Source organism: Perna viridis, chromosome 14, assembly GCF_037379345.1.
Source record: "Perna viridis isolate PV_CMFRI_1.1 ecotype Kerala chromosome 14, ASM3737934v1, whole genome shotgun sequence".
NCBI lineage: Eukaryota > Metazoa > Mollusca > Bivalvia > Mytilida > Mytilidae > Perna > Perna viridis.
This window is the reverse complement of record NC_142458.1, coordinates 20,806,609-20,833,174: the sequence shown is the minus strand read 5'-3', so window position 1 is coordinate 20,833,174 and position 26,566 is coordinate 20,806,609. Positions and strand designations below refer to the sequence as shown.

Here is a 26,566-nt window from a genome sequence, read left to right as displayed (position 1 = left end):
TTTAGTAGAAATAATTCAAAGTTAAGGTATATTTCAACAGAAACAAAATTTTAAGAAAAAATGACAGCTAATGCAGCTTTAAACAAAATGAAGAGGTAGAGGATTTTTTTTTTGCTTTTTTGTTGACCACATAATATTGATGGAGGTGTGATATTACGTTGTTCCTTTCCAGAAAAGTAAGGGAAGTGCCTATTTGTATTTATTATATTTGTGCAATGTGCAAAGATGAAGGAGAATGTTACCTAAGAATCAAGGAATTATTTTATTTGACCTAACAATATTTTTATCCTTTCCATTTCAGTTGAAGATGTGGTATAACCACAATAATTCAGAGTTAATTGTTACAATCATTTGTGCCAACGGTCTTCCACTGTCAGATCAAGGAAAGTTCCGCAATCCTTACTGCAAGTTGTATCTACTCCCAGACAGAAGGTAATAATTTGTGTTATAAATACACTTGCCATTCATGCTTATGTGTAGAGGACATGATTTTTGAAATATTTGTTTTATTTCATGTAATTCTAGATGGGGATGACTTTTTTCACTCAAGGATTTTGTTCAGCTAAACTTTTACACAACTCTGTTTTTAGGACATTGATTTGATTTATTAAAACATCATTAGTTCCCTTTCTCCAAAAAGGTTTTTTTGTCTGAATAATAATAAAACCTTTAGAGAATAAGAATGATAAATTTATATTTTTGAATTGGCAGAATGGGATCTTTTACACATGAACTTATCCACCCTGGATATTCTAAAAGTTATGCTGTTTCTAACCTGTCCCTATTTTTCATTTTCAGCGAGAAAAGCAAGAGAAGGACAAAAACAATAGCTAGTACATGTGACCCCTCCTGGAATCAAACGTTCATGTACTACCCAATCAAAGAGTCAGATTTCCGTGACCATATACTGGAGGTGACACTATGGGATTATAACAAGCATGGTGCTAGCCAGTTTATGGGAGAGGTGGGTAGTACATTAAAACCAGTTTAAACTAATCCCCTTGTTGTTTGGTTTAGATAGGTGTTCAGTTTAAGAAGTTAAAAATACATTTATATTGATATGAAAGGACTTTAAAAAGTGTCTGGTTTAGGCAGGTTTTTTATTACTATTCAGGGTCACCATTTGCTTTAGATAGGCTTCACTGTTTAATAGAGTAATCAAGGGAACCACGGTTATAGCGGTAATCAAAAGAATGTAATCCAGGGACAAAGACCAGACATAGAAAACAGACATACACAACAAAGAACACAAAGTAACTAAAATCATAAACACAAAGTAACAAAAGCAAATCAGCAACTCAGACTCCACTTAAAACTGGGAGCATGGACTAGGTGCACCGGTAGGGTAAGCGTCCTCTGCTTTTCTAGAAATGCCTGCTGAGTTTCTCATAAAAAGTAGACAAACAAGGAAAAGAAAACTATGACTTGTTGAATAAATCAGTTTTCATGGTGCAGGTTGCAGGTGGATACACCATAATGATCCACGAGTTCATGATGATGACCATAAATGTAATGGATTGAATCACTACCTGACCATCTAAGAGTCTGGCCAAATAAGAATCATGGGATTTATTTGATAAAAAGGTTTTATATTTTACTTTTGGATGTAATTTTAGGTAGCTTCATCCTTTCTTTTTTTTTAGATGACCACAAAAATTTAGCAGTCAAAAAATGGTATGATGCTGTGCTCATTTTGATCATCATTGGGTGTTCATAAATATTTTGGTGTCCAGAAAATTAAATTTGAATATATAGATCTCTTTGAAATTGTACCACAAGGTGCCATACTACTGAAGGAAGGCTGGGATTGATTGAGGATTTTGACTGGAACTATTTATTAACTTGGGGTCAAAGAATGGACCGTTTTGAATCTGATTAAATTCTTATTCTATGTCAAATGTGTTAGCGAGATCAAAATTCATAGCTGTATCAAGCTTTGAATGGTGTGTTCAAACTAGCCCCAACTATTCAAAGTTTGACCCTTGTGATCATACTAACTTGCCCCAAGCAATGCATTCTATCTATATCTCCCCCATTTCTTTTTATTTGTCTTGTCTTTCTGTCTGCATACAGATCTGTATTTTGGAGAAAACCATACATTCATTTCCCTCTTGAATCAATCAAATCAAGAAGGATAACTCCAGCTAAGTGCTGATTTCATATACAATCTATTTTCTTTGATCTCAGAAGTGGAACAACTAAAATGAAGACCAGTCACATGGTCTATAACTGCAACTGGTGTAAAAATATTCAGATTGAGTTTTGATGTGCATGAATCACCTCCTGCCTATTTTTTATAAGGACTTGTACTTAAATAAGACTTAGGTCTGGATGGTGTACACTATGAAATATATTTTTGTCATTCCAGGTACTGATAGACTTGAATACAGCTAACATGTTGGATGATCCTTATTGGTATCATCTGAGTCAACATGATAATTCTAGTATCCCACTTCCTCAGTCATCACCAAGGACGGTGAGTATAATGGAAAAAACTATTCCCCTTGATTTTGTCTTACAAATTTATATCAACTTTATCTGAGAAGTATCTTTATTTGTATCATCTGAGTCAAGATGATAACTCTAATATCTTACTTCCTCAGATATCACCAAGGAAGGTGAGTATAATGATCAAAATTATGCCCCTTGGTTTTGTCATGTAATTTTTTATCCACTTAATATGAGAATGATCTGTATTGGTATTGTCTGAGTCAACATGATAACTCTAGTATCCTACTTCCTCAGTCATCATCAAGGACGGTTAGTATAATGATCAAAATTATGCCCCTTGGTTTTGTCATATAATTTTATAATTCACATCCACTTAGTCTGAGAAGGAGTAAGTTATTATCCTCTCACTTCTTATAAATGTGGATCCAAGTGTTGAAATCCACAGATTCTGTCTCCATAATGAACAACAAAGGTACTTGGTTACTCCCTTAACAGTCTTTGTTTTGTTTTTATAGACAATATTGTGAAAGTACTTTTATTCGTAGATACCAATTTTCATAGATTTAAGTAGATACACAAATTCGTGGATTCTTGAATTAGTTGTTTTTAGGTTTTTAGTATTCACATCAATTGAAATTTCCTATTCTTTGGTTACCAAATTTCATGCATTTGGCCTTTCTACATAAACCACGAAAATTGGAACCCCACAAACAATAGTACTTTGAAAGTACTAGATGTTCGTTCTGGTAGAAGTGTATTATGTACTGGAACATAAATTTATTAGACTGGTAGTTAAGATCTAAAGCAAAAGTAGGCATCTAGACAAGTGGAAAGTAACTTTGTTTCTTAATGAGATTGCATTTGTTTTGTTTCTTAGACTTGAGTACTTCTTAAACACTGCCTTTACTTCAAGTTTAAGAGACCTGTTAGTCATTACTATCAATGTTAACTCCATTTGGGACTGTGGAATGTATTGGATATAGACAGGTATTCCATTTACTTAGGTTCAAAATACATTTAAACTGATAAGAAGGGCCTTTGTAAAGTGTCGGGTTTACACAGGTTTTTAGTTCATTTAGGGTTTGATATGAACAGGTCTTACTGTATAATTACATCTAACATGGTTTGGTATTAACAGATCTTACTGTATAAATGCATCTTACATGTACTTCACGTTTTCCAGAAGTCAAGTCAAGACCCATATGATCTACGACATCGTCATTTATCCCCACCTACCAGTACCCGTGGCCTGAGTGATAGTGATGTGTCTGAGTTCGATATAGATGATAGTATTGGTGTACATATACCTGGTAAGTTATTTATAGATCTTGAACTATTTATAGAATACAACTGGGTGATATATAGACATTACATACACACATAACTCATGATATTGTACATGTTTTAAAACTGTTACTGTTTCTGAATGCAGTGACTTAGAATTAGTGAATGAAATAGTCAAGAAGAGGTGAATGTGTATGTGAAAGAATCTGGTTAATGATCTATGGCATTCCTTTAGTATGTTATTTATAGACTTGTGCCTATATATAGATTTATACCTATTTATAGAATGTCTTGAAAGGATTAAATGGTTTAAGATAGTCTGCACTGGTTCGTTTTAATTTGTAGAATGCATTAGAATGATAATTTTCAATTATACCTGGTTTATCTTGGAAACAATATTTCAGATTAATTAAAAAAGAATTTTACATTCATTTTATCATTTCCATGATCAATTTTGAGTTAAAACTTTTTTATGAATTGGTTTTGTTCAACAGTTCAAGATTTTTTGTATTATTTATTGTTTTATGGAAAAATATTTAAATTAATGGCCTTTTCTTGATCATATATTTCTTAATGAACAATTGATAAAAACAAGAATGAGAGTTGATGGTTACATACCGATTCCCCAGAAAATGTCAAATTGTTCAACAAAAAATTATACTTTGGAAATTTTACCTTTTGCTTTCTTTTCAAAGTGATGCAAAAAAATAGAAATTGACAAGCAATTGAATAGTTATTTTATGCGTATAACCTCTGCTAAAAAGGCAGATATTGGTAGTGAACTTTGTCACAATGTCATCAATTACAAGTGACCTTTGTTACTGTTAAAGTTATTTCAAATAAATTCTGCTACTAAGTCATTTATTACTAGTGAACTTTGATACTGGGTCATTTATTACTAGTGAACTTTGTTACTAGGTCGTTTATTACTAGTGAACTTTGTTACTAGGTCATTTATTACTAGTGAACTTTGATACTGGGTCATTTATTACTAGTGAACTTTGTTACTAGGTCATTTATTGCGAGGGGACGAGGAAAGCTCGGTAGGGACAACAAGCCCAACACCCTGTAGTGAAGACTTTTCTGATGCTAGTGAACGTCGTGGGCTTGGAAGAGATCAAATTTCCCCTTATGAAAAGTCCCCAGGTAGAAAGAAAAAAACTGCAAAAATCACTGTCTTTTGGTTGGTAAATGCTTTGCTTGCCAAACTTTGTTACCATGACAAGTTTAGCTTTTTCTTGGTTTAATTTCACTGGCTTCAAGTATTTTTTTTTATTTGCAATCACAGGTTGTCTCCCCTTTCCCTCGCTTTGATCATGTGACATTTGTTTTTTTTTTAAACTTATCTATGTGATTGTTGTATAAGAAGTGTTAATGAATAAAAAAAAATCATTGATATATAAGAAAAAAGATTTCTTTTCAGCAGAATGTGTTTTTAAAAGATCATTGAACATGCTTGTGGTGGATACTATTATTTAAAAAAATAGTTGAAGTATTTAGATTTTTTTTAAGAAATCAATACAGAATTTAGTCATTGATTGATAAAAACTTGTATACATTTTGAAAATAGCAAGTTAAATATGCATGGGTAATAAATATTTTGTTGTTCCTTTTTTGCATTTGGGCAGCCTGCCATTGAGCATACAAGAAAATCCCTCTTTTGTTGTAAAATTGGATGGTTTTTGCTTAAATAGATATGTAATGATTAAATATTGAGCTTTTGTTCTTTGAAGTTTACTCGAAATCTCTTTCTCATGCCATATCAGTCTTTTTCTATGTAAATTATCGATCACTTTGGAACTGACTTTTTATTTCCAGGTCAAGATGACAGAAATGGAAGGACAAGGTCATCCTCACGCACACGAGGGGAGATGCTGAATATTCCTGGTGATAAAGGTTCCAGAAGGTCAAGGTCACCTGTATCTGCTGAGTCTGAACGTTCTCGACATCGGTCCCGGTCTCCTTCAGCTTTTCACCATGTGCCTGGAAATGTCTCTCGCTCACTCTCTCCTGCTAGGTTGGTAGCCATATGGTCAAAGGTCATGACATTTATAGGTCAAATAAGAAGTGCCTTTTAAAATGATGTCGGGTTTACATAAAAGCAAATGTAAGCTCAGATACAACTTGCAGGCAAAGTACTTTTGCATTTATATAATGTAAAGAACAACTTAAAATAAGTTTGTATGTTTTGGTTTTTTTTAATCTATTGAATACCATATTTACATATTTGTGGTTAGTAATAAAAAAATTATGTTCATTGTATGGATATAGTTTTTCTTGTACTAAAAATCTAGTTAAAGTCTTGTAAGTAATACAAATCACTTGGCTGGTATAAGTTTATATCAGTTTTCTTCATTGTGAAAGTGTTGTTGTTTATATTGCAAGATACAGAAAAATTATTGTGTGTGATTAGTTTTGATTTTTAACCTTTGACCTTCAAGATGCTCTTCCATGGAATTGCAAGTCACCTGATCACAATTCTGTTTCCCGATTGGCAACATACTGATAACTAAGTGGCATTTGAAAAAACTGTATCAAAAATTGAAATTGCATGCCATGTGTTGTTTCCTGAATGAGATGTAGAAAACTATAAGTAAAAAGAACAAATTTGACTGCGTCAGCAATTTTTCTTTTAAAGATGGTACTAGTAATAATTATATCATTTTTGAAGAAAATGCATTTTGACTTGCACAAAGTGGAGAAGTTCTAGCTTCAATGAAGTGAGGAGTTTTAAGATGGAATATTAATTATTGTAATTTTAACCCAAATATATTTTTCTCAATAATTAAAAATAAATCTATAATTTCAGTATTAACAGTACCACTTCCATTGATTTTGTGATTAAGTCAATACCATCAGAGTATGTAGTTGATGTGAGGACATAGCTGATCAAATAATAAATGGATAAAATGAAAGAATGCTTCATCAATGAATATTATTTTCCTTAAACCATTAATAGTAGAATTTAATATTGTTACCAATTATAAAATGTTAATCCATGTAGTTGATTGAAAGTTTTGAATTTTAGAACCCCAAGTTCACCCGTACGACTGGTAGGGACGTCACCTTCCAGTACTCCTTCACCAAAGAAACGTCAGCTGCCATCGATACCAATCGAGGCTCAGATGAGAAACAGAGATAAAGGTAAGCTGCTATGAGTAACCTTTTTGAACTCTACATTTGAACTGTATTGTCCTTGACCTTAGCTATTTCCTAGCATGATTCTAAGAAGTTCTTGAAACATAGCTGTATTTCTTTCCTTTTTCCTCCTATTTTACATTTTTGAAGCTTGAGTAATGCTTATGCTGCCAGATGTAAATAAATAAGGCAGAGACGTCTATATCATACCTTTTTATAAGAAGGAAAAGGTATGTGCAAATGTGGGTTAAAAGGTGTTTGTCTCTCCAATCACTCATGGTGCAATAATGCAAAATTGTTTTGAGTGGTTTTATAAGTTTCTCAGAAATATTTTTTTTATAAAGCACCTGCTACTTATAATTTGTTAACAGCATTTAAATTGAGAGTTTTAACCAAATTTGAGAAGAACACTTCTTTGTTTTTCAATTAATTGTTGTTTTTAGTGTTTTCTAGAACCAAATGCTCTGCTATAGCTAAAATGTTCACTTTTTTGCTGCTTTGTCTTTTAAGGTGATGTATACTATTTGTTTGGCTGAAAGGGAAACTTTTTTAGTTGGTGTAGATCTGCATTATGATTATTATACCAGAAAATCTTGTTTATTATTTTGTGAATTAATTGATATTCTCTAATGTCTGCTATTTTTTTTTAACGTCACCTGACCTGATAGAGAACAAATGATATATCTTTAGAAACCATTTGTGGTTATATTGGATTAATGTCTGTTGTGACGTCATCAAAACAAGTCATTTTCTTGTACAAGATTACACACAAAGATGGGAGAATTTGAACTTTAAATTTAAAATTTTTGTCTTTTTATAGCTTATTGAAATAGACCAGTTCCAATTTCAATACAAAATACCAATGTGTCCTACTTAATTACTACTGAACACCTGTGTGATCTTTTGGACACTGTCTTTTAAGTTTGAATAGCTGTCAGTTATGATGACCTTAACCTCTATAATAGCCTACCTAGATTTGTATTGAAATTGGAACTGGTCTATTTCAGCTAGCTGTAAGACTGTTGAGGAAGGGTGCCTTACATTATAAGTTATGGATTACTGTCATCAGATTTCTCCAGATTTGGTGTAAATGATTGAATTTTAAGCACACACCCAAAAAGGCACTGAAAATCCTGACAGTTTACTCTTTTGATTGGAGAAATCTGATAATGCATTGGTTACAGTTTAAGTCTGCAATACACTTTCATTTTAATGATAAGTTTATACCTTTTGGAATGATTTAATGCAGTTTTGAAACAATTGTGTAAGTACTTGCATCTTGTTGGATTTCTTGTTTGGTGATTTTTCACAGGGTTTCTTGTTTGTGTTCGCAAGATGACCAATTTATTTTGTGTAGTATTAATTTAAAAAGAAAATGAGACTGTTGTTTATCTAATTCCCTTCAGTAACTTCTCACTACTTTCAATAAAATGAGTTTAATATGAGCAATACTCCCATTTTCGTCTTGAAGGAGGTATAAAAATTCATGACTAATTTGATTAAGGATTTATCTTCACAATATGATATTTTTTTGGCTTATAATTATGTGGCTCAGGCAAATAGTTCAACCATTATTTTTTTTAAATAATATTTTCACTTTAAATTGGTTAAAGATACCTTTTGTGTTTAAGAAAATGCCATTTTGTTTTTTTATAAGAAAACTTAAAATGTCTTCAATTATTAAGGTTTTATTAATTTGTTTTGGGGAATATTCATTATGTCCATGTTTAGTTCACGTGATTGTCATGTGACTGTCATGTGATGTCATGAATATATGTGATTGTTTGTCCTTTGAAATCATGAAGATGCTATTACTTGTATTGTTATGATATGTTACAAAAATTTTGATTATTTTTATGGTTATGTGGAGTTCATATGCATTTTAAAATTCTGTTAGGTTTGTTTTGATTGCATTGTTATTCCTATCTTATTGCTGTGTATCCTTGTTTTGGTTTTGCTAATTAAGCTGGTAATCTGGAAAATGTTTTCACCATTTTTGCCCTTGTGTAAAAAAGTCTAAGCCCAAATAATAATAATGAACTTTGCTCTTTGTATTTTAAGGCAATGTTTCTCTGGAAGGTCTGAACAAGATTAAGACTTTTTCTTCACGTGATTTGATTTTAAAGTCACAGACCACAATTTACATTAAATTTACACACCAATTGATTCACAGATTAAATTTTTTGTTGATTTTGGCAAGATCAAACTATCTTAAAGTCACTTTTAAGTTAAGATTTTGAAAAAATAATACTGTGCAAAAAAAAAACTTATACACATCATTGCATCACTTCTATTTTTAACATTTAAATGCATGTACAGGTATTGATGTGTACACATTTTCGTTTGAAATAAATACAATGTTCTTTAACTGAAGACAATATAGATTCTTTGCCACATGTAATTTGCATTTTATATGTATTAAAGATGTGAAATGTTACTGTTTTCTTAGTGCAGATTAATTGAAATTATCCCCAAGCAGGCTGAAAATTGCCATATTGTAATTTTGCATGCATTTGATATTGTGGTCTTGTGTTGAGTTCACTCGCAATGCTTATCTGGTTGGTTACATACATCTTTATGTGTTTACTGTACAAAACAACTGATAAAAAATATACGGGAACAATATATAAATATATATTTAGTGCTTAGCCTACAAATCAAAATTTTACATCTTGGAAGCTTAATATGATAAATATTGTAAATGACTAAAGATTCTGTATTTCAATAATTGTAATTTCTTTCTTTAAATTTCAATTTTACTATCAAAACACTTTTAATTCTCTTATAGATTTTTGGCTTAATTTTCCAGTGACCCATGACCTTGAAAAAAGGGCGCAGCAAATACGCATGAGAATCAATCGTTCAGCGGGCTCTGATTCTGATTCTCGTAGGGGGCGCTTAGATGCTGATGCATATAGGGCTGGCAGAGACTCAGATAGGAAGAGAGGTTCATCTTATGACCGAGGGGATTTTTCTTATGAAAGGGAGCGTGGTAGAGAATTCAGTAGAGCACACCCTGGTGGACATAGAGGACGAAGGAAGGGTAAGAGAATGCTTCGTACCTAAATTTTAGTTGTTTTTTTTTTTTTTATCATCTATTTGTTTCATCAGCTTAGAATGAAGCTTGCTAAGTTTGAACACTAATTTCTTGAATTTTTTACATGTAAATCTCATCATGGTCATATCGTGTAACGAAATATGGGTAGCTTGAGTGGTAGAAAAAGTTATATCATATTTGAGCAGAATAACACTAAAGAACAAAACAAAGATACATAAAATGCACCCCTCCTTAGGTTTGACCTAAAATGAATGAGATTTTTTGGTGTACGTATTTCTTAAGGAAAAGAAAAAGATAAACTTTTGTACCTAAAAAAAAAACTTTGATTTGCTATTGAAGTATTGTGATATCAATATAGAGATCAGGACTGTTTTTAAGAATTTTTTGGTGTGTGAACAACACTTACTCACAAAATAAATGAAACCAGATGGCTTTTATTCCTTATTCCACGGTTTATTTAATATTTTCAACCATAAGGCAGTTAATTTTATTTGAATCATGATACTGCTTTACCACATGATGAATTCAATTTGTACACAACAATTGTTCATAATAAAAAAAAATGTCATTCATAATCAACATACCGGTAACATTCAGTACTTGAATTATTACTTACAAAAAATCTTCTTGTCATTATAGAATTTAGCCCTGATATGGATGATATGGCCAGTGATGCCTCGGAGACAAGTGATATGTCTGAAGTTTCAAAAGTCAGTATTAACAGCTACATGTCCACTCAGTCAGAAAGGCCTCAGAGAAAATTTAGGTAAGTCATATATGTTGTTGTATGGCATAAAGGGAAAGAGAAGGATTTCATAAGTCAAATAGGCTTTTGAAAGAAAAACTGGTAATTTTAGATTGGTAAGATAAAAGCATGTGGGAACCGAAATCTAAAATTTGAGTTACTGACATACATATTGTGAAATTGTGCAAAATCTTGAGATGTATTTCTTGTTAGAAACTCTCAGCTAGTATTTTGAAATAACAAAATTACTGGTTTTAATTAAGGATCTTCAAGATTGTTTCCTTGAAAGCAAATCTCCACATACAATCCTTTGTTGTACAACTGGCCAATAGACCAGGAGACAAAGGGATTACAATGACCTCCCCCATACAAACACTGTTGGAAGACCAGGAGACAAAGGGATTACAATAACACCCCCCCCCATACAAACACACTTGGAAGACCAGGAGACAAAGGGATTACAATGACCCCCCCCTATACAAACACACTTGGAAGCGAAAAGCTTTATTAGCTTCAAATTTGTAAAGCATTTAAATTAGCAAAATTTTGTCCAAATAACCTCTCCCTCCAAATATCCTTAGACTATTTCTGGCTATGAGCTACTGTAGAAAGAATCTGGTATTTGTAGACTTATTTAAGTTAACAGTTTTATATTTTATATATCTGTATTTCAGTGAATTTACTCAGAAGATGGAAAGCAAATCAACCATGCAACGGAGACAAATGAACCGTAGCAGCAGTAATGATAATCAGAATTACGAGAAATCTGACGGGAGTATGTCTGATTCAGCTTTAAGTACACCAGTAACGGAAGGTCGTTCAAGAAGAAGAACAAGTATAAGTAACAAAATGGCAAACCTTGTCAACCTCCCGTGGAAAAGCAGTAGTGCTACACAGTTAGCTGGTTAGTTTGGATATTACTTGTATGTTAATGCGTAATTGAAGTCCTTGTTTATTATTCAGTGTCGTATATTGTAGCAGTTTGTCTAAAAATGCCAAAATAAATTCTGCGAAATATTTACTCTGAGCTGAAGTATTTAGTGAATCATATAGTAGCTACCGAAGTTAGAATAAGCAAACTTTTCATATACAGTCGAACTGTACTCGCTCAAAGTTGGATGGCTGGAATACCTGGGATTTCACTAACACAATTTGATGTACCAAACTTTTGTCCAATATAATCAATTTCAATAACCTTGGATTTCTTGAACACTCAAACTCAATGTCCGTGCTGTAATAGATTTAGGAGAATTATTCTCACTAACTGGAAATTGTCAACCATTTTGTCAGCTTCGGTAATCAAAGGTGTGAAAATCTGAAGGCTTATCATTAATCAAAGTGTTGTTTTAGGTAATTAAAGGTGAAGTCTATGTTTTATTAAATTGATATGATTAATCATGACCAGTACTGATTGGAGTTTGAGAAGGCTCCAAGGTCGGCATGATGAAAACATGACCAGTACTGATTGGAGTTCGAGAAGGCTCCAAGGTCGGCATGGAATCATGACCAGTACTGATTGGAGGTCAAGAATGCTCCAAAGTCGGCATGATGAAAACATCTGAGGAAATGTTATGAAAATAAATTATTGACCAAAAAACTTAAATTTCGAAGGTCTTAAAAAACAAAAATGGTATTTTTAATGTCTACAAAGCAACAAAACCTTCTGAAAATGAATGAATACTTTCTAAGAAATAAAGAAAATTCATTGGAAGTAAACAAATTCTTGCAATGAAGTCGAACTTGGCCTGGCATTGAAATCTTCAAACTTCAATTTCTTGAACTCTGTGTAACTCTAACATATTTGAGTGTCCTTTGAAAAACGACCTACTGAGGTTTGACTAATTTTTTGGCTCAAAATTTCAAAATTTAACACCTACCTATATTCTATCTGTTAATACATCACATAAATTGACTTCATAGGGCTTAGCAGTTACTGGATGACTGTAACATTCTACAACAGACCTTATCTAGTTATAACTATTCTATTAAGGTTAATTAGTTATACAGAATCCTGATTTTTATTTTGCCATTTATACTGGACTTCTATAAATCATCAAAACTGATTATACAGGTAGTTTCTTGGCATAAATAAATTTAACTTGACATGCAAATTAAGATAAAGGACCACCTTGTCTTACTTAATAATTTATGTAATAACATGTGTTTTATGTCCATTGATTTGTTTGTTTCAGAAGGTGGTAAGAAGAGAAGTAGCGTTCAGAGAAGTGAGGAGGTCAGAACAGATATGGTAGGACTCTCAAATCGTATATCTAAACAGGCCAGTAAGGAGTCGACTGACGGGAGCATTGGCAGCATCAGTAGTGATTCTGGCAGTGTGTAAGTATTATATCCTTGCAATGATATGTACCAAGTGAGACCTGTAATGCTTCTGATGAAACATAAGTTCATACTCCAATCTAATCCTGGAGCTTGGATCAAAAATACATAATCCGACATTGTGGTCTCATGAAGTTTCAGGATTTGGAAATATGCACATACCAGAAACCCTTTTCTGCCACCTTGGGGAAATTATTTTAGACCACTAGTATATAAGATCCTGAATTTTCATTTTACCATATTTGTTTTTACTTCTCTACCATTTAGCTCCGTTTCTTGAAATAAATAAGTGGAATGATTGTTTTCTAAATGATATAATGGTACATGTGGCAAATCAGATCAAGAGTCCTCAGATGAAGCAGCTCTCAGTCCAATTATAGAATTACTTGAAGTTCAGGATTTGTCTGTCTCAAATTATAGTTTGTCAGGGGATGGGCCTCTTGTGGTTATCTAATCAATCATATGAAGTAGGGCAAACATTATGAGTCATTTCAGAAGGTACTACAATTGTGTAACTCTTTATTTATAATAGATAGAAATTTTATCAGTCTTGTGATCAATCCACTAATGGAAGTACATTCATTTGTATCATAAGTATGTAGACAATGTGTTGGTAAACACTATTGTTAATGTGTAGGTGGATTGAGATCTGAAAAAACACATTTAAATAATACTGACCTATGTCAAAGCATTGTGAGCATTGAATGGAGTTTTTAAGTGTATAGTATGACAAAGAAGGATTGCATGGTAATTTCTGATGAAAGTTTTGAGATAGATGAAATTATTTATACTCAAACATGGTTTATTATGTCTTTGTTAATAACTACACTTGTGGTATTATGAATGTATGCATGCTTGCTAGAGGCTCTAGTGTTCCTGGGTCCAATCCTTGGTCAAATCATTCAATCGACTATAAAGTTGGTAGTCACTGCTTCTCCACAAGGCATCTGCCTTATAAAGTTAGGAAAGATAAGAGACAATTACTGTGAAAGTACTTTTTTTGTGTATACCAATTTTCATGGATTAGAGAAGAAGCACATGTTCGTGAATTCTTGAATTTGTAGTTTTGAAGTGTTTAGTATACACATCAGTGGATATCTCCTTTTTGTTTAGAACCAAATTTCATGGTTTGGCCTACCCATGAAAACCACAAAAATTGGTACCCCACGTACAATAGTACTTTCACAGTATGTGGCTTTGAGTCAGAACAAAGTGTCTGAGTGAGTTGACTTGACTACACAGAAATTTCCTGTGGGGTAACCAAACTTCCTTGTCCTTAAATTCATGAAATATCTCAGTTGATGTTAAATCTGTAATCATTCAATCAGTCAATCATTTGATGACTAGTCTTTCTGTCCACTGAACTTCATATTTTATACCCCTCTCACTTGAGTGTGGGCTATATTGAAAAACCACCTTGTGCATCTGTCAGTCTGTCCCTTAAACTTTTCTGTAACAGATTTCTCAGCTTCTTTTGGGGGAAATGCTTGGATATTTGAATATTGCTTCTGCATGATGATTTGTACCGTGTCTCCCCTTTCCAGGTTCCAGTCTTATCTACTTCCTGTTTGCTGTGTCAGCTTGGTAAATTTTAGGTGATGCAAAATGAAAATCTTTGTAATATATTTCTCACTTCTGTTGGAAGGGATGCCTAGATATTTGGTATTTTACTACTGCATGATGACTTGTACCTTGTCTCCCCTATCCAGGTTCCTATTCTGCATGATGACTTGTACCACAACTCCCCTCTCCAGGTCCCTAGCCTATCTATTTCCCATATAATCTATCACTTAGACTGAATGGTTAAGTTGGGGTTAGCTCAAGGTACCATGCAACATCTTGTTGTTTTTAATTGTTTTGAAATTTCTTATACATCAGACTAAGAAAGAAAGAAATAAAAACATTTCAATGGTAGAATAAGATACCAGTAACATAGTATTTATAATTTTCAGGGTATGGCTTCCAACTGGAATGAGGTTAGGGCCAGAAGGTCAATTTGGAGAGTTTATAGAAGGACTGGGTCCAGCCCAGCTGGTTGGTAGACAGGTCCTAGGGTCCCCCTGTCTAGGAGAAATACAGCTTGGACTGTATGATAGAAAAGGCCACCTTGAGGTGGAGGTCATTAGAGCTAGAGGACTGATGTCTAAACAAGGGGCAAAGATCTTACCTGGTGAGTGTTATTTTTTCAACTGTGTATGGTAAACATACATACCCCAACTTAATAGTAAAAAAGAGTACTGCAGTCAATTTGTCTGTCAGTCTGTCTGTTAATAAAAAAAATTCTAATAAGCTTTAAGAAAGAGAAACTTACTTCATGCTTGGTACATACACAATGTTGATATGGACTTGTACCTTGACCTTGAATATTGTTGAATACCATTTCCTGTTAAAAAGAATTGATGTAATGAAAGAATATTTTTATGATTCATTCTTCTGTAGAATTTCTTCAAATACAATCTTTTAGCAATTATTGAAGGTGCAGTCAGGTGTAACAACTAAGGTGGTAGCAAGGAGGAATTTTAAAAATATTTTAATTTACCAAATGGTAGTAAAAGTGAAATTCATCCTCCTGCTAGAAAGGTCCTATAAAATAGCATATTTTCTAATTTTAGCTCCTTATGTGAAAGTGTATATAATTGACGGTAAAAATTGTATAGAAAAGCAGAAGACAACGGTTGCTAGAAGGACACTTGACCCCTTATATCAACAACAATTAGTATTCACGGAAAATTATGTCGGCAAAATTTTGCAGGTATATAATAATTTAAGTTCCTGTGCTCAGTTATATGCAATATCATCAGTGTAAAATTGATAGTGAGTTATCATTGTAACTTCATTTCTTATGACCAATTGAGTACCTTTACATATAAAATTCAGACACTACCCATATCAAAGTTATTCATGGTAAAGTAAAACCCACCGACCAAACGATGACTTTTCAATCTATATATACTATATTTTTTGCGTTACAATCGTCCTTTCCGTACTCACTTCTGTACTTTTGAGAAAATCAAACCAAATCAAGAACAATAACTCTTTTAGAGTACCGATTTCATGTACAGTCTGTATATTTTTTTTCTCAAAAGTGCAATTACCACATGAAAAACTAAGACTGGTTATGTGATCAGTAACTGTCTCTGAATAATAAATAAAAATGAATTTGGTTGGTTTTTGATATGCATGAATCACCTTATGTCTGATTTTTATAATGACTGATACTTATGACTTTTTATGAAATCAACCACTGTTGCCAAGCATACACACTCTCATTTGACGATAATTTGTTACTTTTAAGGCATAAATATGCATCAAAATTGTGAAGCATCCTCTTGTTTGAAAAAGAAAAAAACGAAATCCATCTTCAATGTATGCATATAAATGTATGTTGCTTCAATTGTTAAGTTATTCCACTGTCTGTGTGTGAAACACATGTTTGACAGAAAAACATATGTCCCATTTTTTTTACAGATTGTACATACAATGATATTTAGTGTGATTTTGTTACAGCATTATATAAGAATTAAGTCAAGGTACAAAAATGGAAAAGGAATGTAAGCAAACAGAAAAATAATAAAAATTGAATGAGCGAACCTGTGTCCATAAAAATTGAATGAGCGAACCTGTGTCTAAAAATTGAATGAGTGAATCTGTGTCCATAAAAATTTAATGCGCGAACCTGTGTCCATAAAAATTGGATGAGCGAACCTGTGTCCATAAAAATTGGTAGCATGTGTAGAATAAGCCCTTTCAAGCTGTTCATTGACTGTTTATTCAGGATTTCAGTACATATTTGACAAGGAAACTACTTAGAAGCTTGTAGCATGGATAATGTACATTAGTAGGTGAAGGGTTCTGTAAACCTCCCCCCAAAAAATGTATACTCAGTATGCCATGTAGAAATTGAGAAATTTCAACTATATCAGTGACTTGAATAACCCAAATAATGATATTCAACTTTTTGCATGTTTTTGAAGTTAAGATTAACATAAAATCTATTTAAAACATGTATTTTAAATTTCTTTAAAGGTGACTGTTTGGGGTGATTATGGCAGAATGGACCGTAAAGTGTTCATGGGAGTTGCACAGATCTTATTAGATCACCTAGATCTAACAAATATCGTGATTGGCTGGTACAAATTGTTTACAAGCTCCTCATTGGTTGGTCATCACTCATCAACGTCAACGTTAGGTCACTCTCGTAAAGGCTCAACCACTTCATTAGATAGTGGCTATAACAACAGCTCTATGAGATCATAGTACTAGTTCATGTTAGAATACATTTTTTTTACGTACGGTAAATTCAGAAATTTATGTGTATCGTATAGAAAAATTGTCACGCAGTACATTGTCATAGGGATATTGACAGAGATTGACACCTTTAGGTTGTCTGGTTGTCATAGCAACATATGCCCTAATTTTTTTTTTTTTTCAATATTAATTTATTCTGCATCTCTTGATGGTGCTTACCAAGTAAAAGTAATCCACTTCAATATTGACAGATAAAGATTGATAGATTAAGGCAAATAAATTAACCAGGGATCATCCATTATTGTCAACCATTTTAAGTGTGGAAAAAGCACACTTTTGGAGCCTCTGGCCCATCCCATACACAAAAGTTTACATTATCCATTTCCAATGATCAACAATAAATGCCATTAAGGTGTTTGATTTTGCATTGCATTTAAGGACACAAAAGACATAAAATTGCATTAAATTAAAACAGCTTTGTAGATATAAAAAATATCTAGAAAACAAAAAAGTAGTGTGTCTTAAAATTATTGATTTTAATAACCCTTCTCCTTGAGCATGTGTTTTGTACACTTAGGAAAATGGTTGAGAACTATGGATAACCCCTAATACCAAAATCTTACATAAACTGAGTAATGTCAATTTCACCAGCTTGAAGTTTTATTTACCATTACAACAGAAGATCTACTAATCCTAGGTTTATTAGTGCTTGAAGCACTGACGTTCTCTTTTTGATAAAGAGAAAAATTATCTTAATCTACCACACTTGTTTTTTACAAGGTTACCTGAAATAATCATAGTTTTGCTTTGTTAGGTGAATATTGTATAAACGCTTACAAAAATATAGGCTACATCGTTACCATGGATACTGGTTATTCTTTTTTTGTTGTAAATTCATTATGATTTAATGATTTGGTAAGCACTTTATTATAGTTCCTGAATTTACCGTATTTATATGCGTTAGAACAATTTTTTACTTATATAAATGTACTTCTATCAATTTAGAATTTTTACCAAACTGTTGAAAAGACATATAGTTATCCAACACATGATATGTGAGGTGAGAGGTCGGACATTAATGTTTTTTGCAAATATTGTTTTGCATTTTTTTGCATTTTTTTGTATTTAAGTCAGTGTGAATGTAATAGATTTATACTTAATCAATGTCTGTATGACGCATGATTTTTATTCCCCAACAAACACTACAAGACACTGGCAAATATAATGACCCTGAATCTTTTTCTTCTGTCTGTCTGTTATGCTGTCTGTTATGGGTTTTGTTTCCTGATGATATTTCAAGACTCACCTAGCTTGTCTGTTAATCACAATGAAGTCCATGATAAATGAACCAATCCAATTTGATCAATGTGTCTTTCTGGTTTACTGCTCAAGAGACTTATAATGGCCCTTTTTACCTTTTGATATTCTTGGGGTATCTGTGACCAAAAGAAAACTTTCTTTGGATTCATTCTATTGTCAGACTGTTTGGCAACCAATATTATCCTAAAGATGGCGCTACATACTTTTTAATCAATCAACACTGTAAACATGTTAATTTTCGTGGTGTATTAATTTTCATAATTTTTGCTGTGGACAGATAAGGGAAAAAATAATACTTGTGAAATTGATTTTTAACACTTTCAAATGCTTATTACCTTTAACACAGTGGAAATTAATTCTTAGGAATGTGCTCTCTTAATAGAATCCACAAAAATTAGCAACGTCTAAAATTAATCTGTTTATAGTTCCTAGTATTATACACATACTATCAAATTAGAAGAAAAAGGTCTGTATAGTTTATTGTGTATTTTTGGCCAATTTCCACATCAAGAAAATCTGGCTAGAGTATGGTGGATTTCATATAGTGAAAATCCGGCTGGAGTATGGTGAATTTCACGTAGTGAAAATCAAGTTAGAGTATGGTGAATGTCAGCAGGCAGACAGGCAGGCAGAGATGTTATTTTCTTGACAATTTTCTGAGCAACTTTTAATTGCAGCCTCTAAATATTTGGTAACCAGCATCAGGTTCAGGTCCCATATTGAGGTATCCGATTTTAGGCCTGTTGGACTTCTACTTCCTGTAAAAAAAGTTCTGCCTTATCTGTCTTTGACCCATTTTTTATCAGTCGGAATTATAAAATATATTCACAATTTTTCAGTCATGTCATATCAAGTCATTCATTGTTATATATGCTGTTAATTGTTTCAGTTACAAATATCTACTTAAATATTAGATAGACTTCTAATCACAATTATTTCTGTTCAGTGAACAATATGATATGTACATTAACATGTTCTTGTGTAAATAATCTTTGTAAACTTACAAAAAAAACATTTCAATGATTATTTATTTCACTCCAAGTTAGCACCAAAAAAGTCCTCTTTCCCCTAAAAATGCATAGTTAATGCTAATACAATTATATCATAGTAAGGATGTGTATCTTGACTGTAATTTAAGTAATGTTCCATCTAAAAGTCAGGCTGAGAGTGGTTCATTTAGAGTTTTAGCAGGGTATTTCTGAACAATGACATATTCTTATTTTCAGGAAGATATTGTATTTGATAGCATGTTTAAGGAGATTGCCGACATCATTTCCTTGTACTTTTTCGTAGTTAAATATAAATTGATATAAGCAGTGTATACCTAATAAACTAAATTTTCACTGATTTTTAGAATGTTCATTACTAAGTTTTCATTTCAGTCAAAGGTTTTTGCATCTGTGCACCTGTTCTTCTGTCCACATGTTCTATAATATCTAAAAAAATTAATAATGATATTACAGTATTAGACTTTATGGGAAGAAGTTACCTTGGTTATTTTAAGGGAGGTCGGGAATATAATATAGCATGTGCTTTAAAACAGCTGTTCATTTTGTTTTGATTATTAAAGTAATTTGTGGTCTTTTTACTGTGTCTGCATGATTTTTAGATGGAATTGTTCTTAAACCAAACTTTCTACTTAAATGACTAGATAACTGTTCAACTTGAGTTTGTGGAACATTATTCTTTTAACAGTGCATTTGACAGTTAGTTATATAATTCAAAATACTTTTGGCTTGTATATTTTGCCTATCATTTAAATGATATATACTCATAATGCCATGCATTTTTCATGAAATTTGTTACATCATTTAGATTCATTTTTGAATGAAATTTGAATGAGAATGCTAACAATTGTACTTAACAACATCTTCCCATATTTGTCAATATGTCATTTAAACATCACAAAGGGAGATAACTCATAGAGACATGGTCAAACTGATCACTCTCATGTGCTTTACAAAGAATATTTTTATGTTTTTCTGTTCAGCATTTAGTTTTTGCTTGCTGAAAAATGTTGTCAGTCTAAGCATAATATCTCCCAAAACTGTATTCAAAGGTGTCATGTTTTTTTAAGAATGCCTTTGAAGAAAAAAACAAGGGCACTAGAGAATATATAGATATTGTTAAAATATGGGATTAGATTTCAAAATATTCCTTAAAACTGTAATATTATGAGGACTTTTAATGTGGAATTTCAGAGGTTTTAAGATAGAGAAATAACATTTAAGAAAACTTATAATTTATTATGATGTACAGTCTAGTCCTATTACCTTCTGGAATATATTTCACAATTCTTCCACTTCCATTCATGATTTTATTTTTCCTTAAAAATATCAATATTCCATGGATCTATAAAGTAAGGAATACAAATCACAGAAGGTATAAATATATATAATTGAAGGATCACAATATTTTATTTTTGTCACTATGTACAAGAAAGTTTTCTATAAATGCATAGATTTTTCTTCAATATTTAGCTTCAGTTGTCAGTGGCACAATTTTTGTCTGCTTGTACTTATGGGAAGATGATATGAAAGGCCATTTAAGTTGATTACTTGGTTCTAGGTCTTCCCTTACCCCTTGTAATAGTGCTTCATTACCATATTTTTTTTTTAAAAATCACTGAAACAACTAAGGTCTCACTAACCACTTCTAACATTTCCATTACTTTACATGTTAAAAAAGTAATTTTCAAAGTCTCACTGTGAATTCCCAGGACAAATGACATCTTAAAGTTGCATACCGTTGCAAAGCTTGGAAAATAAGACTTCTAAAATCAATATGCTAATGGTACAATGATTGTAGAAATTCTTCACAAAATTTACTTGAATAAATAATACTGAAAATCCACATTTTCACCTGTTCTGCTAACTGACAGCATGGAGGCAAATTACTCACACATGTAAACAATATTCATAAACTTTTGTAGTTAATTACATATATGATTTTAAAGTACACATTCTCAGTTTTATTTTGACTACTTTTAATCATAATACACACAAATAATGCACTTACAATGCATATGTCTAGGTTCAGTGTGTTTTTGGTACTACATAGGGGGGTGGCCATTTGACCCGAAAGTGTTTAGTGAGACCTTAAAATCATTTTATGAGTTTTCATGTTTTTCTGTTTTTACATTTTATGAAAGCTTTTGGTATTGTGAGTCTAATAAGACCAAAACTATTAAAATCAGACGTAGGACTACAAAGAAATCGTCATTTTTATATCATGCCCCTCAGTGATATTTTTCCTAAATTACTAAAAAATTTCAATTTTAACTAACTTGTCACACCCAATTGATACCTATAGTAACTCAAGAAGTTGTAATAGTAAATATCATTTATTATTATGAAAAAAGAACAGATTTCAGCAATTTATATCATTCCTATTTTATTACTGTGTGATTCTAAGTCTGTGCTGTGTGACTATTTGAGTACTTTGAATATCCCAAGCAGTGACGTTAATTATTTCATGGATGATGTCAAGTTATGAGTCACTGTTACTGATAAAAATCTTGTTGCTATGTTGTCTTTTAAAATACCTTGCACAATGCATCTCTTAAAATATAGCCAGATTACCAATATCACTATACTGATTTTATGGGAAATGGAAATAATGACCAGGAAAGGCAATTTTCCTCAAATTATGCATTTCTCTGAAATATGCCATAATTTAATTTATGGTCTCACTAACCACTTGTAACGTTTCCATCACTTTACATGTTAAAAAAGTAATTTTCAAAGTCTCACTGTGAATTCCCAGGACAAATGACATTTTAAAGTTGCATACCGTTGCGTAGCTTGGAAAATAAGACTTTCAAAATCAATATGCTAATGGTACGATGATTGTAGAAATTCTTCACAAAATTTACTTGAATAAATAATACTGAAAATCCACATTTTCACCTGTTCTGCTAACTGACAGCATGGAGGCAAATTACTCACACATGTAAACAATATTCATAAACTTTTGTAGTTAATTACATATATGATTTTAAAGTACACATTCTCAGTTTTATTTTGACTACTTTTAATCATAATACACACAAATAATGCACTTACAATGCATATGTCTAGGTTCAGTGTGTTTTTGGTACTACATAGGGGGGTGGCCATTTGACCCGAAAGTGTTTAGTGAGACCTTAAAATCATTTTATGAGTTTTCATGTTTTTCTGTTTTTACATTTTATGAAAGCTTTTGGTATTGTGAGTCTAATAAGACCAAAACTATTAAAATCAGACGTAGGACTACAAAGAAATCGTCATTTTTATATCATGCCCCTCAGTGATATTTTTCCTAAATTACTAAAAAATTTCAATTTTAACTAACTTGTCACACCCAATTGATACCTATAGTAACTCAAGAAGTTGTAATAGTAAATATCATTTATTATTATGAAAAAAGAACAGATTTCAGCAATTTATATCATGCCTATTTTATTACTGTGTGATTCTAAGTCTGTGCTGTGTGACTATTTGAGTACTTTGAATATCCCAAGCAGTGACGTTAATTATTTCATGGATGATGTCAAGTTATGAGTCACTGTTACTGATAAAAATCTTGTTGCTATGTTGTCTTTTAAAATACCTTGCACAATGCATCTCTTAAAATATAGCCAGATTACCAATATCACTATACTGATTTTATGGGAAATGGAAATAATGACCAGGAAAGGCAATTTTCCTCAAATTATGCATTTCTCTGAAATATGCCATAATTTAATTTATGGTCTCACTAACCACTTGTAACGTTTCCATCACTTTACATGTTAAAAAAGTAATTTTCAAAGTCTCACTGTGAATTCCCAGGACAAATGACATCTTAAAGTTGCATACCGTTGCGTAGCTTGGAAAATAAGACTTTCAAAATCAATATGCTAATGGTACGATGATTGTAGAAATTCTTCACAAAATTTACTTGAATAAATAATACTGAAAATCCACATTTTCACCTGTTCTGCTAACTGACAGCATGGAGGCAAATTACTCACACATGTAAACAATATTCATAAACTTTTGTAGTTAATTACATATATGATTTTAAAGTACACATTCTCAGTTTTATTTTGACTACTTTTAATTATAATACACACAAATAATGCACTTACAATGCATATGTCTAGGTTCAGTGTGTTTTTGGTACTACATAAGGGGTGGCCATTTGAGCCGGAAGTGTTTAGTGAGACCTAACAACTAGTGAGTTACCTCCCTTGTGATTTCTTCCTAACAATGAACAATAGTAATAGCACTCTCCTTACTTCATTTATATTACAGTTATAAGGTAAAATAAATAAATGTCCCCTCCCCCTTTTCCCCATTTTAAGTTATTTTTTACCTTAGAACCAAGAAGTTAACTTTGATTGGCCAAAAATATCATTTTAGGTGATTATTTACATTTGTTTTATATCACCAGTTCCTGATCCTGTAGTAGCAACATTTTCTTTTACTCTATTCTAACTTTTATCACAACTTAAGGACTGTCTCAAAAACTCACTTTTTCATTGATTTTGGGGTAATGGCACCAGGGAAAGACAAGTTGTATGGGCGTAAGAGGTATTAAAGCTAAATATGACCTATTGAGAAAATAATGTGATATTAGATTAGATTTTCGAAGTTTTTGCAGGGAAATACTGTTAACAGGCCATTTATATAAAACATATTTTTTTCCATTTTTAAACACTGCTGTTTACTTGTTTTATGGAGTTGGCTCTATGTTAGGAGTTTTTCATCTTTCACCTTTGTTAACAAAAAACACAGGTTTCACATAATGTTGTTTCATTGAAGTATGAATGTTTTTTAGACATAATTTTTAGTCCTGCAAGTTATGCTGACAAGAAATAAAACATCTCAGATCATGTCTGTTTAGACATTTGCCATTTCACATTCCCCATTATCCATGGCAAGTTAAGGAGGTAGACCTAGGGTAAGGGACATAACTCTTGAAAACAGTGATATGTTCGTATGTATTCAATTTCTCCAAAGCCTAACAAGCTTTCATTTGAAACGGGATAAATTCAGTCCAGTTACTTTGATGCTTACATGAAATTGATGTAAAATGTTGAATACAAACATTCCAATGATTTGTAAGAGTTGTGTTCCTTACCCTAGGTCTACCTCCTCTAGAAAAGATTACATTGTTATTGTTTTGTTGAAAAGTTGATTCTGGTGCCAATGAAAACTGTCTAAACCAAACCCTTTTTGAAGTTTAAAATGAGACAGATGTTCAGCTGACCAAGGTTCAAAATACATTTAAATTTGTACAAGGGACTTCAAAAAAGCAGTGTTGGATCCAGGATTGTAGATTAGGGGCATAAAGAGAATTTTATCCCAAGCGAAGCAAGGCAAAACAAATTTTTGGGGTAGAATTTGTGAAAACCCAGATTTTTAGCAAAACAAGTTTATCTTTCCAATTTTAGGGAGAGCGTATTCCTGACACATCCCTCTTTGGATCTCAGAAAAGTTTTCTGTTTACAGAGGTTTTCGAATTGTTCAAGGTACACTTTAGTCAGGTTTCATTTTTAAAGCAGAAAATTTCAATAATTTCTAATTTTTCTAGAGTACTGGTATCATGCTTCATTTCCATGTATCTTGAAAGAAAAGCATTGCAAGAGCCTGAACTCATTGACCTGCCTGAGCTGAGCAAATCCATATCATTTTACTGTACTCTCATTTAATATAGTATGTGTGTAACCATAGTAATTAATGACATAGAAGGTATTTGCAGTTCTGGACTAGATTTTTGTGTGGATGAAGTGAATGTAAACAGAATCTGATATAAGTACATTCATCGGTGAATGAAAGTGGGCACAGTTCCTTTTACTGTTGAGACTGTGTTAAATTAAGCTGTAAAGAAGGTCCTGAAGACTCAGCTTCTTACAGATCTAATTGAAATTTGCCTCATATTCCAGGGGTATACTTAACATCAAGAATTTGATTGATCTAATTTTAAGAAATACCCAGTCTATAGATTATTTCGAAATAGATCCCAGTACCTTTGTATATCTATAATTTGTATGTTAAATATGTGTCCTCTTTTATAATTGGAGGTAGACATTGAAAAGTTCATAGCTACAGCCATTATGTACTTCGAGATATTCCCTTGTATAATGCTGCTTTTGAGACAGTCCCTAATGAATGTAGCCTATTTTCAAAATATTTATCATAGTAGATGACTTGAAAAATCAAATGAGCAAATGTTCTTGTGCTAGAGTTATGTCATTGTAGAATTCTTTGTAAAATATTACATTGTTATTATTTAAGTTTTCACATGACTTTCATGAAGGTCACATGGTTTGTTTTTTGCTGATCTGTTGAGTGTTTGTATTGAATGTGATAAGTTTCCATGTTAAAAGCACCTCAGTGAGAAAGTTGTTTTGTTTTTAGATATTTATTAATCTTTGTGTACATTTACTAAACTGTAGTTCTTACTTCAAGAATATACATATTAAAATCTTGATAACATCATTTCTTCTTTTTCATAGACCTCATAAGATTTGTGGTCATATCAAACTCTGCCTAGTAAAACATGTTGTATGTTGACTACCAAACAATATTACCAAAATAGTCATTTGTGGTCATATCAAGTTGTGCCTAGTGAAGTATGTTTCCTGTTGACTATGAGATCCTTAAGGGACAAAGTAGATGTTTATTGTTATATCAAGCTGTGTCCAGCAAAGCATCTTTAATGTTGACTACGAAACAACATATCTTTACTTCTTATAAAAATAGACATTTGTGGTCATAACAAGCTGTGCCTAGCTAGCAGAGCATGTTTTCTGTTGTCTGAAATAACATTACTTTTATCTTCATGTATAAAAAAATATTCACATTGGTGGTCGTACAAGCTGTGATTACAGAGGAGCCTATGAAATAACATTTAACCTATCCATAACAATATCTTCTCAATGTACTTGCATATACATTAAATAATGTAAAAATGATAAATAACAGATTTAAAAAAAAACGAGTTTCATAGATGTGTAA

The 26,566-nt window shown here is 32.1% G+C and overlaps 1 protein-coding gene across 6 annotated transcripts in view; it reads left to right on the top strand.

Annotated features, from left to right (window-relative positions):
* The window catches only part of LOC148598590 (regulating synaptic membrane exocytosis protein 2-like), a 58,931-nt gene extending 32,884 nt beyond the window's left edge, over window positions 1–26,047 (top strand). For 3 of the 6 annotated variants that reach the window (XM_088560028.1, XM_088560026.1, XM_088560029.1), the window contains 14 exons: window positions 302–432; window positions 799–964; window positions 2,369–2,476; window positions 3,635–3,761; window positions 4,747–4,881; window positions 5,554–5,752; window positions 6,764–6,879; window positions 9,662–9,916; window positions 10,571–10,697; window positions 11,351–11,580; window positions 12,869–13,013; window positions 14,966–15,183; window positions 15,626–15,765; window positions 17,040–26,047. In XM_088560028.1, the coding sequence (XP_088416154.1) occupies window positions 302–432; window positions 799–964; window positions 2,369–2,476; window positions 3,635–3,761; window positions 4,747–4,881; window positions 5,554–5,752; window positions 6,764–6,879; window positions 9,662–9,916; window positions 10,571–10,697; window positions 11,351–11,580; window positions 12,869–13,013; window positions 14,966–15,183; window positions 15,626–15,765; window positions 17,040–17,270 (2,328 nt within the window). In that variant the 3' untranslated portion in view covers window positions 17,271–26,047. The remainder of the gene's footprint in view (window positions 1–301; window positions 433–798; window positions 965–2,368; window positions 2,477–3,634; window positions 3,762–4,746; window positions 4,882–5,553; window positions 5,753–6,763; window positions 6,880–9,661; window positions 9,917–10,570; window positions 10,698–11,350; window positions 11,581–12,868; window positions 13,014–14,965; window positions 15,184–15,625; window positions 15,766–17,039) is intronic. The other 3 variants (XM_088560030.1, XM_088560031.1, XM_088560027.1) reach the window with 2 other exon arrangements.
* The last annotated feature ends 519 nt before the right edge of the window (window positions 26,048–26,566 follow it).